The 17,555-nt window shown below is 39.8% G+C and overlaps 1 protein-coding gene across 4 annotated transcripts in view; it reads right to left on the reverse strand.

Annotated features, from left to right (window-relative positions):
* Nucleotides 1-17,555, reverse strand: part of KLF12 (KLF transcription factor 12) — a 441,113-nt gene that overhangs the window by 61,320 nt on the left and 362,238 nt on the right. For all 4 annotated transcript variants that reach the window (XM_060128878.1, XM_060128877.1, XM_060128876.1 and 1 more), the window contains one exon: nucleotides 9,039-9,101. In XM_060128878.1, the coding sequence (XP_059984861.1) occupies nucleotides 9,039-9,101 (63 nt within the window). The remainder of the gene's footprint in view (nucleotides 1-9,038; nucleotides 9,102-17,555) is intronic.

Here is a 17,555-nt window from a genome sequence, read left to right on the forward strand (position 1 = left end):
GGCTTTCTTTAGTTGCGGCGAGCGGGGGCTACTCTTAGTTGCGGTACGCAGGCTTCTCATTGCGGTGACTTCTATTGTTGCGGAGCACAGGCTCTAGAGCATGCAGGCTTCAGTAGTTGTGGCTCGCAGGCTCAGTAATTGTGGCTCGCGGGCTCTAGAGCACAGGCTCAGTAGTTGTGGCACATGGGCTTAGTTGCTCCGCAGCATGTGGGATCTTCCAGGACTAGGGATCGAACCTGTTTTCCCCAGCATTGGCAGGCGGATTCTTAACCACTGCGCCACCAGGGAAGCCCTTAAGTGTGTTTGGTTTTATTTATTTTCTACTTTTTTGGCTGCGTCTCGTGGCATGCGGGATCTTCGTTCCCTGACCGGGGATTAAACCCATGCCCCCTGCAGTGGAAGCGCAGAATCTTAACCACAGGACAGCCAGGGAAGTCCCAGTGTGTTTGGTTTTAAAAGCTGCTTTGGAAAATACATGATCTAAAGCAGGATTTCTGGGAAAATGGAGAGTCTGAGGGGATTAGGATCAAAAACTGTTAAGTTTCAAGAATGAAGTCTATTTTGACTAAACACTCTTCTTGGGCTTTGAACATTCAAGAGTGAGGCCGGAGAGAAGCCACTTATTCTAGTTACTAATTGCAGGGGTGCCTCCATTATCCAAAATATAAGAAAAGCCTGCCCCCAAGGCGCAACAGTGAAGGTCAGTAACTGCCTTTACTGGTCGCTTCTAGTTCTCGGGATGACAGGGCAAGTGGATGGTGCTGGTTTATGAAGCACCCTCTTTCCCATCACTGTTTGGTACCAGCAGCTCCTCTTCCTTTGGGACATTCCTCCTTACGTGTGGTCATAACAGGACAGTCAACCACCTCGGCCAAGGGCTGGGCACCTGTGCCAGGCTGGGGCTCATCAGACTCTGACCTCCTTGATTGAGATCGGGGAGCTGGAAAACGAGTCCAGCTCCCGTCGTTCTGGGCCTGCACCTGCTTATTCAATCTCGCTCCCGGGTGCTGTCCCGCTCCCTGTGTGTCCTGAGGCCCGGCTCCTCTTTCTTCCTTTCACTCCCGTAACCCACCTCATGTCCTTCGACAAAATTACCTTTTGCTTAAGGTCAACAGACTCAATTTCCATTACTTCCGACAAAAGAAACTCACCTGATAAAGGAGACTAAACTGAATGAAAATTGAGACACAGGTAATGGCTACAGACAGCAGATTCCTGCAGGGTCCTCAGCTCTCCTGCTACTTATTAGCTGAGGGTTTATGTGCAGCAGCTGTGACTACAACCCGTGTGATATGGGTTGGTTTTAACTGGGAGGGTAAATAGGGTAAATAGGTCACACGCTATCTACTGCTCTCTTAGAACCGATTAAAGGAAATATATTCATTATGAGGATATTGGTCCTTCCTTAGGTAATCTAGTACGGTACCAAGAAATGTAATAAATAGAAACTTTATGAAATTGTTAAGAAACTTTATGAAAATCTAGGGGTCAGCTGAGAAAAATTATAGTAAGATGAGGATATATTATTTAATTTTAAAATTGCTAGTTCACTGTCCATGTGTATACAGATAAATCTCCATGGCTAGAACGATTATACTGGAAATATGACTGAAAAACCCAAATCAAAACAAAACCGCTGGTACCCCAAGCATTCTCTTAAGATTTATGATCCTGAGTGGTATTCCCAGCACATTCAAGAACACATTAGGATTTTTGACTGGGTCCCAATATTAAGTCATTATTCTTTCAAATATATATATTTAGAAGTCAGCTTTGGTTAGCTAATTCTTTAGCCCAAAAATATCCACTGAAAAATACTGTAAAAGGCTAAGAAAGACTGAGGCTCCTCTAGAGATATATAAAATAAGATCTTTCACTGTTTTAATTTCATACATTAATTATAACAGAACTTGTACTGGTGCTAACAGTAGGTACATCATTTTTTTCATATTGGGACAGTTTTTTCCTTGCATTATTCATTAATGACTCCCTAAATCCCCTTATTCTGCCTGTTTCATTACAACACAACCATTATTTTAAAGGTCTCCATCTGAACAAGTTTAACAGGGAGGGGATTGTGATGGAGGATAATGCACACTGCACACTTCAAAACTATAAAAAGCTGTAGTTTAAGTAGCTTTCCCAGTAAAATCATGATTCCTGATTGTGTGGATTTTAAATACCCTTAAGCTATATAAAACCAAGCTAAGAAACAACAATTATATGAAAAAAATATGCTACAAATCCCAGAATTACAAACAAGTCATTTTGTTTTTTCTTTCTGCTTACTTTGGATTTAATTTGCTCTTCTTTTTCTGGTGTCCTAAGGTAAAAACTTAAAGATTATTGATTTTATAGGACACAGACGTAGAGAACAAACATATGGACACCAAGGGGGGAAAGTGGCGGGGGGGTGGTGCTGTAATGAATTGGGAGATTGGGATTGACATGTATACACTAATATGTATAAAATGGATGACTAATAAGAACCTGCTGTATAAAAAAATAAAATAAAATAAAAAAGATTACTGACTTTAGATCCTTCTTTTCTAACATATGCTTTCAGTGCAATAAGTCTCCTCCTAAACACTGCTTTTTGATGCAACCTACAAAGTTTGATAAGTTGTGTTTTCATTTTCATTTACAGCTGACCCTTAAACAACACAGGTTTGAACCGTGTGGGTCCACGTATATGCAGATCTTTTTCAGTAAGTATGTATTACAGTACTACACGATCAGAGGTTGGTTGAACCCGTGTATGGGGAAGCACGGATACGGAGGGCTGACTGTAAAGTTATACACAGACTTTCAACTACACAGGGTCAGTGCCCCTAACCCCTGCTTGTTCAAGGGTCAACTGTAGTTAAAAGTATTTTTAAATTTCTCTTGAAATTTCTTCTTTGACCCCTGTATTACATAAGTATGTTGCTAAGTCTCTGTGTATTTTTAGATTTTTCCAAACAAGTCCTTTTGAATACTGAACTAATATTTCTTGGTCATGCTAAAATTAGTTAATACAACAGAGATGTTTTAATACACAATAGTACCACACCTAGCTACGGCACTGAGAAGATGTCACAAAGAACAAGGAATATATTGACATGCCCAATAAGACACTAATATGGTCCTGAGCAGCGGGTTGGTAAAAACAAATTACTAATGAACTTTTAATAGAAAAATGTCTCAGAAGTGGTGACCTTTTAGCTCAGCATGATCTTATAGCCTTAATTCTCCCATAATTAGAAAATAATTGTAGAAAATAACTTACTTTAACTTTTTCCCCAAATCATCTTTATTGTGATTGAAGTAATACTAGACACAAAAATCAGCTGATATTACAGGAATGTGAAACAATTTTATCGACCGTTCTTGCTGAAATTCTGGGTAATAGAGAATTGAAAAAAATTAGACCAAAGGTCGTTAAGAAGGGCAATCTGAAAGACAGCATATAAGTTTAAAGTATACATAACTGTCACCAAGCTAAACTTGAGGAGGTGGTGGAAGTAACGAATTTACTAGCTGACACTGGATTATAACATAAGAAAAGATATGGATTTGGAGGGATTTTAAATGTGGCAACACTGTGGAAGTACTTTTCATTGTAATTCAGGATACAGAGAACTCGCAAACCGGTTTATGATTATATAAACTACGGCCCATTTTCTGAATCTGTTATCAAACACTGGAGAGACCATGCTTCCAAACTAAATCTAAAGGCAACCTGCTGTTATTTATTTGCCAACACGTATGGATTTAAAAAGAAAAAAAAAAAAAATGAAGGCCAGGCAGGCACTCTGGGAACTGGAATTTTCACATATTAAAGTTCAGACACAGTATCATAATTTTTGCCCCGTAAGTCAAGAAGCAGGCGCTTCCCTGGTGGCACAGTGGTTGAGAGTCCGCCTGCCGATGCAGGGGACACGGGTTCGTGCCCCTGTCCGGGAAGATCCCACATGCCGCGGAGCGGCTGGGCCCGTGAACCACGGCTGCTGAGCCTGCGTGTCCGGAGCCTGTGCTCCGCAACGGGAGAGGCCACAGCAGTGAGAGGCCCGCGTACCGCAAAAAAAAAACAAACCAAAAAAAAAAAAAAACAAAAAACAAGAAGCAGTGAAATGCTCTGGTAATTAAAATAACATAGTCAATATTATCTATAAATAATGAGCGTGCAAGGATCTGCAGGATGATGAGTAAACATTTTGGCAGGGAGCAACTGCTACATATTGGAATGGAAAGCAATGTCTTTATCAGGACTCTCTCCCCTCCTGCTTTCTCTCCCCCGTCACATCAATCTCATGGGAATTTCCCAGACAAAAGCCTTCTGCTTAGCTTGTAATGAATTAAACATCCATCTGATTTAATCTCTAGCATTTCTCTCGCTCTGCCCACAGGTAACTAACTGCCACGTAGCAGAAAGCTGACTGGACAGGAGTGCAGTGAACTGGTTTTATGCCCACACCTGACATGGAAACACATTTCTATCTTTGGACCTCCATTTCTACGTTTGTAAAAGTGAGAGGTTGAACTGAACTTGATAATGCTTACAGTTTCTTTTCAGCCCCACAGTTGATAACTACTGCATTTGGACATGTAGAACATGGGTTAGTTCCACCTCAGCTTTCTGAAAGGTTTCCAATATCAACAACTTGAGCACCTTCCTCTATCAAGGCAAAAAAGATTAAGCAAGAAGGAATGTCCTTATTTTTATGACAAAAATCCATACTGGTTATACCCTTCAAAAAGTCTCAATGAAGTCATGTCTAACATTTGCAACTATATGCATATAAATATTTAAGTTCATTGTAGCACAGCGTATCAAACAATAAAACATCAAAGCGTGCAAAGGCTCTTCCTGCCCTCCCCAAAATCGGTGACACAGAATTTTTTCACTTCCAAATGTGAAATGTGATTCACACCCAGAATGTGTCACAATTTGCATGGATAGGCTACTAAAACTGGAGCTTCTTTTGTAGACAGCTACGTAACATCTCAGGCATGTTGGTAAGAAAGGAATCATGACTGAGACTGGTGGTGGCAGCAGCCGGTTGGTTAGAGAAAATTAATCCTATTTTACTAATGGCAATTCCTATTCACAATGCCTAATTTTCTCCATTATCGTATAAATAGTCCACAGTGTCTATTACGTGACACATACCTCTGTCACATAATAGCCCTACATGGATGCTTTGGGTGCATAGTACAACACCATCATCAACCAACCATATACACCCAAGTCTTTGAAAACTCTGGGACTGGAGCAGGCTGGAAGGAGAAATAAAGAGAAGAACGAAAGAAAAGCTATAAATGATCATATACTACGTGTATGTTTTTGGAATCCTCCCACTGATCCTGGCAAGCTTGGAGCCTTAAATCAACTTCGACGTTCGGTTCAGAGATATTCCCCACCAAGCCCCTCCCTGTCCTGGTTCAACCTACACACCAAACACAGGTTCCAGATTTCTAGAATAGCTTTAGGAATAAAAGAGCTGAAAGACGACTTGGAAACAGCCACTCTCTGTGGGTTTGGTATCAGAATACAAGAGCTTCAAGCAAAAAGATCTGTGAAGAAGAAAAGCCTATCTGTACATTCAACTCTCTAATAAGACTTGCCCCATTTGCCACCCCATGGAGCAAAATATCTTTTTTTCCTGTCATTATCATACGTAAGAAAAAATACCAAATGCTCTTGAAAAGGTTCACATTGGACAAAGGAAGGTGTAAAAGAGGAGAGCTGTGACACGTGACATAGAGAAAGTTCATGTGCTGAACCTCAAAGGCTTCATCAATCCTCCAATCAACAAATATTACTAGAGCGGGATGGCAGTAAGGGGAGAGCCATTCTAATAGAGTTTATGTCCGGTCTGGATTGCTACCTCTGATTAACTGAATATTAAATGAGTTGTCCAGTGATCTTGTGTTCTCTACTGGGGTGCTAATAGATCTTGCAAGAGGTTCTTACTGCCATTTCTTAATCCTAAAAGTTAGCAGATAGTTATAACAGACCTGGCTCTATCCTAACATCTGTCATGGGACCCTTTACAGTCTCGTGCTTTCAGCTCCCTCCTGGTTATGTATATTTTTTTAACCACATTTTCTTTCCATTCCAGCAGGTTTGTTTGTCTTGAACAGACATTCTTTTCCACACCTTTCTTCAGCTCCAAAGGAAATGCTGCCACAGGAATGAGGCCAGTGGATGGATGTCGCCTCTTGTACTGACATTGTGCAAAGAAAAACACTACTTACAATTTTAAGCCATCTTTACTCAATAATAAACAGTGGTTTGATAGTTCAACCACAGCTGTTGACATTTACAACCAATTGTCATGCATTTCCTAGGCATAACTTACAAGTTCAAGCTTTTTCATCTTTTACTGAGGTTTAATGCTTTATGTGATGAACAATATTTTTTAACTGATTGCACCACTTGCTGGCTTCACAGAAACACCCAACATCACTCACATATAATGTCTGCGGATCTAACTCAAGCCGGAACCAAGTTAGTGCTGAACTTGCCATCTAATTCTATAAACTATCCCAAACTTCTATTCTGCGGAGAGCAACTATCACTTTCATATCCATGGCTAGCATGAGTATTTAAAACTTCTGGATTTTCAGAGTCAATATTTCACAAAGAAAGAGCGAGAGTTTATCACTTAAGTAGATGTAGATGCTGGGTGATTCACTGGGCTTCTTCCTAGCGGGGTGATTTATTTCCATACACCAGCCTCACAGTATTTAAGTAAGAAAAAATTCAAGGTAGCATATGCAATAGGATTTTTAACTAAACACATGACCAAATAATTTAGAAATGTCTCCAGGTCTTTGTATATGTATTTCAACCAATAAAGGAAGTGCTGTGTCAACCCTCTGCTTTTCCTATTAATTCTGGGTCTTTACTCAAAAACCTTCTTCTTGGGGATGGGTTTTCTGACAATCCTCTTCCTTCCCCTATACTTTTCCCCTTCCCGACTGCTCACTTCCAAACTAGTCTTAAACAGAGCTGATAACATTCTCCTCTGAACATTATACTATGAATGTATCTCTTAGAGCATTATCCACATTTTATTAAATATTATTTGTATGATGTCATATTGTATATTATATATGTGAGGCATCACATACGCCCCTCTCCTACAAGACAGTGAGCCCCGTAGAGACAGAAAGCATATTTTATTTATCTTTGTAATCTAGTGCCTGAGAGTGTAAATAAATGTTGCTGAATAAATAAATGTTGAATTTTCTCAAGCCTAGTAGTAAAGATCCCGTTTGTTTTTCATGGATTATTTCTCTGGAGATAAAAGTGGTTTAAACTTACTAACCAAATACTGTGCTATGAATTATGTAGGAACAAGTGACTGTTATTCTAATACTCCAGAAAGGAAAAGTGAAGGAAAGAAAATGTGTTATGTACTCGGTGTTCCACATTTAGCCACTGAGAAATAAGGTGTAGAAACTGGATTTCATACCTGACAACGTGGTACTCTACCCATTAGCTTATGTCACTCACTTGAACAGCTCCTATTCTCTATTTGTAATAAAGTTTCTTTAGCACAATATGCTTTGGACTAAGAAGGAATATCAGTTCCATGAAGTTAAAAAAGGGCCTGATTTCTCCCTTTCCTTTTATGTGATGGCAATCAGCATTATTATCCTCTCCGCTTTCCAGGTTTGACAGGGAATGGTATGCTTTAGTGACTGTGAGAAACCATGAGGGATGCCCCAGTTTTTAGGGAGTGTGTAAGCAAGTGGCTGTTTCCTCTGTACTCCATTTCCCACTCTGTGAAAAAGAAAAGCATAATATTTAACATTACCAAGCTACTGTGAGGGTTAATTAAATTTAATGGGGGAAGGGAGGCAAGCTGATTAGGCACTATTCAAATTCAAAGAATCATTATTTTGTGTCTAAAAATAATCCTGATTTAGGAGTAAAATTAATTTGGAAGCTCAATCTTTGGTAATCATCTTCCCATACCTAAAATTTAAAAAAATGCCATAGTTTTTAATCAAAATCCCATTCTAAGCGCAATTCAATGAAGTAAAAGAATGGAGATCTGTGAATGTCCATTCACCTTTGAAGCAAAACAGTACACAGATCAGTTCTTTCTTTTTCTTTTTTCTTTTCCCTACTTCTCTCCCTCCCTTCCTTTGCTCCTTCCTTCCTTTTTTTGAAGATACACTATGTGTGGAAAGGTTAATTTTGGAGAATGGAGTAACGTAAACAAATATAGATTTTAAATCTACATTGACTTTTGTTCGTTTGTTTCATACGAAACATTTGTGAAACACTTTACATTCCCTCTTTAAGCAATCAGTAATCAATGTTCTGTGGTTGAAATAACTCTTCAGGTCATATCTGATAAGTTCCATCTCTATTTTTGTTCAAGAACTAGTCAGTCCACCAAGAGGGGTGGGATACGCACGCAGGGTGGGAGGGAGACGCAAGAGGGAGGAGATATATGTATATGTATAGCTGATTCACTTTGTTATAAAGCAGAAACTAACACACCATTGTAAAGCAATTATACTCCAATAATGATGTTTTAAAAAAAAAAAAAGAACTAGTCAGTGAAAGAAGATCTTTGTATTCCCTCGATATTTAAGGCTAAGGTCATAAAAAGGGCATCTAAACAGTAATCATAGTTAATTTAATAGATTAATTTACTATGAAAATCTTCATGAGAAGTAGAAGCTGGTACCTGAGAAAAATCCGAGTTGTTGTCTAAATCTTACTAAAAAAGTGAGTGTCTTCTAAAAATGGAAAACATTCTTTAAAAATGTAACAGTTGATAAGCCTTGGAAATATGCCATATCTGTTAGGAAAAAAATGTGGCACTCAGTTTTTGGTGAGTGAAGACGATTTGGCTGGAAAGGAACTCTATTCGTGTTTGTTTAGAATTTTCCAAAGGAAAGGGAAATAATGTAGTTCAGTCAGTAGAAATGTATTCTCTACAGAGAAAGCAGGAATAATTCTCTTTTAACACAGTCCTATTAAAAATTCCCACAAGACTTATAAATTCTCATCACATAGACTCTATACTCACCAAGCAAACTTCTGATTATTCATTCGATTTCCCCGGACCCTTGATACTGGGGACGGATGTACCCTGTAAGAGATGAGAGGAATCCAGTCATTGAAAAAGCATTTTCCTGATTATAAATGAACAAATAAAAAGTGATCTGGCTTATAAACGATCTCTTTTAGATTTGCTGAATATAAAATGCCCCAGAACTTGAGCACCTCTTAGTAAATGGATGCAGTTAAGTTCCTATGCCTACAGACCAGCAGTCAGTCTCTCTCTTTCCTTCTGCACCACTTTTAACATACAAAGTGTTTGTCACAATGTTCACTGTGAAGACCCCCCAAAGGTAGGACCAGTTTTACTAAGTTGATTCATTCATTCAGTCCAACAAAAAGTTACTGCTGCCTACCTAATCCTTGCCAGGTTTAGGAGTGCATAAAGGTAATGTAAGGTCTGGTGCTGGCCCTCAGTGAGCCCTTTCTGCTACTTGTTTCCATAAGAAGGACACGAAGAGACAGTCTAAGTATACACTCCCTCAGTCAACTTCCAGATTTAAAGCCCTGAAAAGCAAGATAATGAAGGGGATCAGTATACGCCACCCCAAAACACGCTACTGAGGCATAAGGATTATTTTCATTTGAAGGCAACCACAAACACAAACAGGAGGAGGAACTCTCTACCTTCCCTTTATATGCCTAAAAGCAGGGCATACATTTCCCTGTTGTAAAGGAAATTTTCATTTTTAAAGGCGTTCCCTGCCCCCCCACCCCACCCCACCGCCCCATACCAGGAAGCAGAGTACAATGTACAACTCTTATCACCAAAAATGGTATTGAGATGAGCTGGCATAAACAACCCTTATTTACCATTAGTTTCCCCCATACATTTCCTAGTCACCTTCCTAAAATTTAGCCCCCCCTAAACGTCCAGACCCCCTTTTCTTTTGACAAGGCACTTCTCTACAATTTATTACCCTTTGTTAAAATGGTATATAAGCTTCAAATTTTAACCACCCCTTTGAGTTACTCACCACTGAGTATTCCTGCATGCATGTATGCACGCATGTTTTATGTGTAAATAAACTTTGGATTGTTTTTCCTCTTGCTAATCTATCTTTTGTCAGTTTAATTTGCAGGCCCCCAGACCCTAAATAAGGAGAGGGTGGAGGAAAAAAAATTTTTTTCCTCCCCTACAATAACTTCATCCAAATGTCCAGGCACAGAATCTGTGGGAATGGAGGAGAAAGGAAAGGTGAATAGTTATTTCTAGGAGGAAGGTCTTCTAGATGTGATACTCTCCAGCCGGGCTTTAAAGAAAACAGTCATTTCAAACCTTTAGCTAAATTATGGGGAAAAGATAGTAAAGACTATATTGTTTTACAAGCTTCCGGGGTTGGAGTCATCCACTGGAAATAGTTGAAATTTCTAGGAACTGCTAATATCTTCCAATCAGGAGCTAGCTGCTGAAACTCCGTGAACCTCCACCTCTTTGTGGGTCACTTACTGGCAGCACAATTTGCTCTACTTCCTGTCCTTGTGGACACCTTCCTGCTTCCTAGTAAAGTACCCATCTTTCTTTACTAGGTACCTGTGAGATCTAGGCAGTCGTTAAGCTTGTGTTATCTTTACTCTTTATGTCTCAGACATTATTCTATTTACAAGACAAGAAACAAAATGGGGATTTTAAATTGGTCTTAAAGTCCACTTAGAACCAAGAGCCCCAAGGTTGATTAGAATCCCAGTTCTCCATAGTTGTTCAGCGAGTGAGAATCATTTCAAAACGGACAGTACAGGGCTTCCCTGGTGGCTCAGTGGTTGAGAGTCCGCCTGCCGATGCAGGGGAGGCGGGTTCGTGTCCCGGTCCGGGAAGATCCCACATGCCGCGGAGCGGCTGGGCCCGTGAGCCATGGCCGCTGAGCCTGCGCGTCCGGAGCCTGTGCTCCGCAACGGGAGAGGCCACAACAGTGAGAGGCCCGCGTACTGCAAAAAAAAAACCCCAAAACAAAAAAAAACCGGACAGTACAGTTCTAGCCCCTCAGAAGGTCCAAATGCAGTCTTTCCGTAAACCCAGAGCCAGGCTGCACTTTGCACTCAGAAGGCTTATTTCTTCCAACATCCCTTATTAACATTCTTTTCCTCACAGCACTTCTCAATGGATTCTGCAGCTGAGCCGCTCAGCACAGATTTTCTGCTCTGTATGGGGGGAGGGGTTGTTGATGATGCAGAAAGATGGAGAGAGGCCAGACAGCCCCTCTGGTGAACTGTCTCTTTCAAGCATGGCCCACTTCCTGCTGTTTTGCAGCTACAAGGATCACCTGTTGGTCTTGGCATCCGGCCACAGGGGGGCCTATCGGAAATGACAGACTCAGCTAGAAATGAAAGCCAGCTCATATTCCAGTGCCCCAGTTTGGGGAGAGAGAGAACAAACACCCAATAAAAATGCGTAAGAATTATACACAAGGTAGCAAGTCTCATTCTTTTTGCTTTCTTTTTTCTTTCAGTCTGTTTGAAACACAGTCATCAAAATGGAATTGTGAGCCCAAAACTGTCTCTCCAGTTAAAGTTCCCTGACCTAAGGGAAAATGCAGGAAATCCTCGTGAACCTTGCCTGCATACCCCCTGGGGTGTCAGAATCCTACTGCCTAAATAAAATATGCAGGAGTAATAGACCACATACTCACAGTTCTTTAATTCACTCTGCATCCTTTAAATGTTTACGTCATGTTGCTTCCACCTTAACCCTATTTCTAGTCATCATGATAATTCCACCAGGTGAAGTTTGATGATATAAAAGTACCGATGCTCCTCACTGCATACATCAGTGGGAAAAAATGGGTCTGTTTAACGTATAATTACAATATTCTCTAAGTAATTGTATCTTTTAGCAAAACTTCATTGATCCATAGATCAAATATTGTAAGTTGATAATTTCTTAACTGTTTAACAGTCTTCAAAGAATTCCTGATTGTGTATGTAAGACCAAATAATTATAAGGTTTCTTGAAATGGTAAAACAAGAAAGGTTTTTTCCCTTCCCAAAGCGAGTAAATTGATAACCTGGAGCTTACTTTATCTGATAAAGTAGACCGTAAAGGGTAGACCGTAAAGGTTTGCATTTCAGCTACTCCCCAATTTCATTTCTGCAAAAGAATATGCAGTGTTTCTATGAGCTCTGTCTTTAAATTGTGACACTTTTTGCCTTCTCTACCTTCTTTCCACATATAGCAGCTAGGCAGGTAGCAAAGTCAAAACCCCAGTAGGAGAAACTACCATCTAATCTGCATGTCATGCATTATTCATGGCCTCCTGATTCCTGCACCTGCATCTAGGCAGGAAGCTTGCAGGGAATGTTCATTATTCTTCTCTTGGCCTCACACAGGCTTGATTACTGCTAAGCCACTTTGTTCTGTAAGTAAGGGTTTCAGGCCTTAGTACTAACCGCTGGATATGGAAAGAAAAAAAAAATCACCAGGCTGAAGAAAAGGGCAATCTTTGTTGTTGTATAACATGTATTCAATCCTACAGTGTGCTCTTCGGAGACTGACAGTTTAGGTCAGATGGAAATGCTTGCATTTGGTAATTTACATTACACAGAAAAAAGGAAGCTATAACATTAAGGTCATGTACACCAACTGTTCTATTTATATACACTTACTCATCTGAGGCAGACAGCATGTTTATAATTTTACCCAACACAAGGCTTAATTTAGCTTTTTTGCTTAGCATGTGAGAACTTTTTAGATACCTTCATACAAAAGTGATTCTTCCTTCTTTCGGTATAAGCACTAAAGGACCCGACCCTCAAATCTTGTATTTTAATGACTAACATTTATAGTTAATCAAGAGAATATGATCGGTCTGTTCTTTTTCAATGTTTTCCTGAACCTACCCGAATGGCTGGTGGCCGGCGGTGGGATGTGAAATTTCCATCCCCAACGCAAATTATTGATCACGGATGAACTGCCGGGAAGGGCACCCATCCTACCTTTTTACTATCCCCATCGCAGAAAAGCTGTGACAATTTAAATCCAATCTTATAGCCCCCAGTGGAATCAGGATGAAGTGGTAAAGAGTACAAACTGTGTAGCTGCCTGGGATTGAATTCCGGCTCCACCATTTACCAACAGTGTCATCTTAGGGCAAGTTACTTAACCTGTCTGCCCTTCTGTTTTCTCATTTCTGCACAAATGGAGGCAATGATAGTGGCCACCTCCTAGGTCTGTGAGATTTAAACGAGTTCATAGTTTTAAAGTGTTTGGAACAGTGCTTGGTACACAGGAAGCAGTTAATACATACTAGCTATTATTAGCAGTGCCGATTGGATTGGAAAGGATGGGAAGATGGAACTGGAATATCCAGTTAATTCCAGGGGGTTGAGATAAATGTGCTCTACAGAGCCTGCAGTCTCGACTACTATGCTTATATGACTTCACTGAAGGCGAGGAAATAGCAAAGAGAAATAAACACCCATAGAGTAACATGAACCAAATACTCTGGTTTCTAAGGTATGACTTCCTCTCTGGCACCTCATTTTGTCTTCTTTATTAGAAGACCTATCTTCCGTTTACTAAATTGGATAGTATTTCAGCTGTATCCCATTCAAGTCAGTAATCATAGGAATAAAGTCATCCCCATTACTAAGCCTTTACTCGGTGCCAGACACCATGCTTAGTTCTTTAGCTACATTACCGTATTTTCTCCTCATGTCATTAGTATCCACATTTTACCTTTGAGAAAAATAGGTTTAGAAGAGTTAGATAAGTTGCCAGAGTTGCACGGAGAAAAGCAAACTCAGAACTTGGACACAGGTATGTCTGACCTGCTTTCCTGCAGATTATCAACCAATACTTATAAACTCATGTATATTCCCTCCCCACTACCCCGGAGGATGCAATAAAGTGAATTAGCACCAGGCGCCTTAACAAGACTTAGCATTTATTGGAGCCCAACCGAACATTCTATAGTATAAATAGATGCAAAGTGAATGTACTGGTTTTCCTGGCCTAAAATTGGCACCGGGCTAAATATTTAGCCTTCGGGGACTCACCAGAAATAGAGTCACAGTCATATACTTTGTTCTCCCTTTAACTCTTCATGAAAATTCCGCATTATCTGTGTTACCATTTCAACACATAATGTATAACACATGTAAGTTTTTGATGGTAAAATGAATCCACCTCCTCACTTCCCATTTTTTCTAGAACCCAAACCAATCCAGTTTGGGACCACACGTATCTGATGAAACCATCGATGTCACGGTCATCAATGGCCTCCATGTTTTCAAATCTACTGGTTAAGTCTCAGTCCTTATCTTCTCAAATTCTCCACAGTGACTCACAGAACTGATCACTCCATCCTTGAAAAACTTTCTCTACTCGGCATCAGTGACATTTTTCCAGCCTTCTTACTCTTTTTTTTTCCCTTTGCCTAAGCCTCTTCCTCTCATTCTTCTGAGCTCTAAATATTGGCATGGCCTGGGGATCATTTTCCCATGACCTTTCTCTGCCCTGTTTCAGCTCACTCCCTGGATAAAGGAGTCTCCAAAATAGCTCCCCTCACCCCCTTGATGATTTCGTCCCATCCACAGGCCTTAGATACCACCCATATAACAATGACTCCCAGATTTCTATCTCCAGCCCTAGCCCCATATCAACACCAGACTTAGGGTTTTCAGCCCCGACCAACCTTTCCCTTAAAAAATAAAACGTGTTCCTTTTCTTATCTTCCCAGGCTCAAAACTGGCAGCATCATTCACCCAGTTGCAACCCTGAAATAATATTTGAGCCGTTTCATGCTCTCATGCCCCATATGTTAGAGAGGCTGCTTAAGTGAGAAAAATCAGAATAAGTTATTATTTCAAAGACCAATAAAATATTTATTGTAACAAATTACTCATCTAGTAAGATTAGAGATTTTCATTACAAGATCATAAGAAATTATTATATATACATATTTCCTATTCTTAAATCCACTTTTTTCTGTTATGTAATAAAATGAGTAGCCCGTACTCTCATCCATAAATTGATCCAATTATTTGACAAAATACACACTTTAACAACTCAGTTTACTCCATTTGGGGAAGCAAAGATTAATCTCTAACTCCACGATTATTCTTAAGAATCAGAATTTTCCTACGTAGAACCACATGAAAGATAATTTTAAAGTAATTCTTGGTATTGCTGCCTTCTTACACACAGTTGTACTGAATACAAGTTCTCATGATTATTCAGGTTGGTTTGGATGTTTTTATCATAATACACACACACACACACACACACACACACACACACACACACACACACTACACTTGACCAAATAAAAACATAAGCATGACACTTATTTAAACTAAGTGGGCCCTTTTTATTCTCAGTTTTCATCAAGTCACTGATTAGATGACCATTAGGGATGCCATATATTTTCTAAGAGTTCTTTTTCCCTCCCATTATATTTAATTCTCTCTATGCAGAGCCATTGCTGTTATTTTCAGAAGAGTAGGCTGAATTTAAACATCATACAGAATTAACGTGATCATTTCTTCACAGTTAACTTTAACAGTATAAATTTTGTTAAAAATATAGTGCTTTGAAAGGAAAAACATGTATTTCTGCTACACATCAACAGAATGAGAAATTCTAAAAAGGGAACATTTGGTTGGTATAATTACGTCACATTAATTAATGCCAGGTTCATCTCCCAGCATCCTCACTTGCTCTCTCTGTGGCAGTGACACTGAAGATTCTCCTTCTTCCCTTGTCCCCTGGTTAGGGAATGCTCAACTCTAAGAAGCCATCCCAAACCTCTAGGTCTAGGCCAACTTGCTCCAAGGTCTCACAGCCCAGGATACTTAGCACACATTAACTAAAGATTACAGTTGTTTGTACGTTTAGTTTATTTTGTCTGCCTCTCCAAGTAGATGATATGCTCTAAGGGGACAAGGGAGCTTTTCTCTTTTCACTCACTGTCATTAACTCCTTTACCTGCCACAAAGTGGGCACCCAATAAATAACTGTTGGAGCATTAGCCCTACTAGACCAGAACTTCTAGGATGGGTGGCAATGGCTATGTCTAAGTCACCACTGCATCCTCAGAGCTTAGCAAAATGCATAATACAGAGTAGGCATATAATAAATACTTGTTAAGCAATGAGATGCAGAAAAAGGATAAAATATTTTAGATTTACAAATCTGAGCTATTTTACTGAGCACTTCCAGAGCACCTAGAGCTTCAATAATTGATCAATATTAACTAAATCCAACACATTTTCCTTAACAGCTACTACCCATGAAGTCTTGCATTGTGGGCTAAGACAGAATCTCTGCCCTCAGGCAGCTTGCAGTCTAGGTGAAATAAAGAGGGAGCAACTACCATAAAATAGGGTAGGAAAATTAAAAGGGATTTCAAGTTTTATTGGAGGGAAGAAGAGGTTAGAATTAATTCAAACTGTAAAGTAACAGAGAAGGTTTTGAGGAGAAGACCTTTAAGCTGGGCATGAAGGAAAAGTAAAAATTTCATCGTCAGAAGTGAATGACGGTAGCAAGATACTCCAGGAAGAGAAACGTGAATTGAAGGTGTGAGGTGAATAAAAAGATATGCCTGGAAGGGAGAGTTTCTTAGAAAAATTGGGGAAAGATGAGCTAGAATGTTAAGGCAGGCGTAGAACACAGATCAATAAATGAATGTGTGAAAAGGAATCAGTAATTGGGACAGTCAGTTGTGGGACAATATCAATCTTTCCTCTACTGGACAAAGCAATGTATATACTTCATGTATATATATATATATATATATATATTTAACATCTTTATTGGGGTATAATTACTTCATGTATATTTTTAATTTAAGCAACATTTATTGCATACCTAGTATTTACTCATGAATTCAAATATTACTTGAGCATCTATTATGCCAGACACTTCTAGGCTCTTAAGCATGGTGAACTGTGTTAGGGGAGAGGATATTACATCCATTAAAATGTGATTCCTGACATCAGGAAGCGTACAGCACGGCATGAGTTTAGACAAATGATTGGCCATCAGGGTGCAGCGTGATAGCTAGCCATGGGAGCAGATAAAAAGGGCATCAGAATTACGCTTTGGAGCAGACAAAAGACTTTTCCTTGGATTATAAATACGGTAAGTTTTAAAGGAAAAGTTTTCAGCTATGGAAGAGGAAAGGGGCATCCAAAGATATGAAGAGGCATGGAAGGGTAGAAATAGCCATAGCAAAACTACAAATTGTTCAGGGTGCCAAGGGCTGGCAGGTCTGGAGGGGCAGGAGATTATGTAATAACAGGGAACCCTGGAGATTCCCACACATGGATGGGAAGTTGGAGTTTCATGACTCAGTTTAGGCTCATGTGATCTCACGACCAAGATTAAGAGACTTGATCGTCTCTACCCTTCCCTCAATGCCAGAAAAGCCCCAAATAATCTGTTTCTCCCTCAGTATCGCCTTGGGCAGTAAATGACACCAACCACAATAGTGTGAAAGAACCCAGCAGCCCAGGAATCATCCTTGACTGAACCTCTCTCCCCACATCC

Source organism: Lagenorhynchus albirostris, chromosome 18 (assembly GCF_949774975.1).
Source record: "Lagenorhynchus albirostris chromosome 18, mLagAlb1.1, whole genome shotgun sequence".
NCBI classification, from domain to species: domain Eukaryota; kingdom Metazoa; phylum Chordata; class Mammalia; order Artiodactyla; family Delphinidae; genus Lagenorhynchus; species Lagenorhynchus albirostris.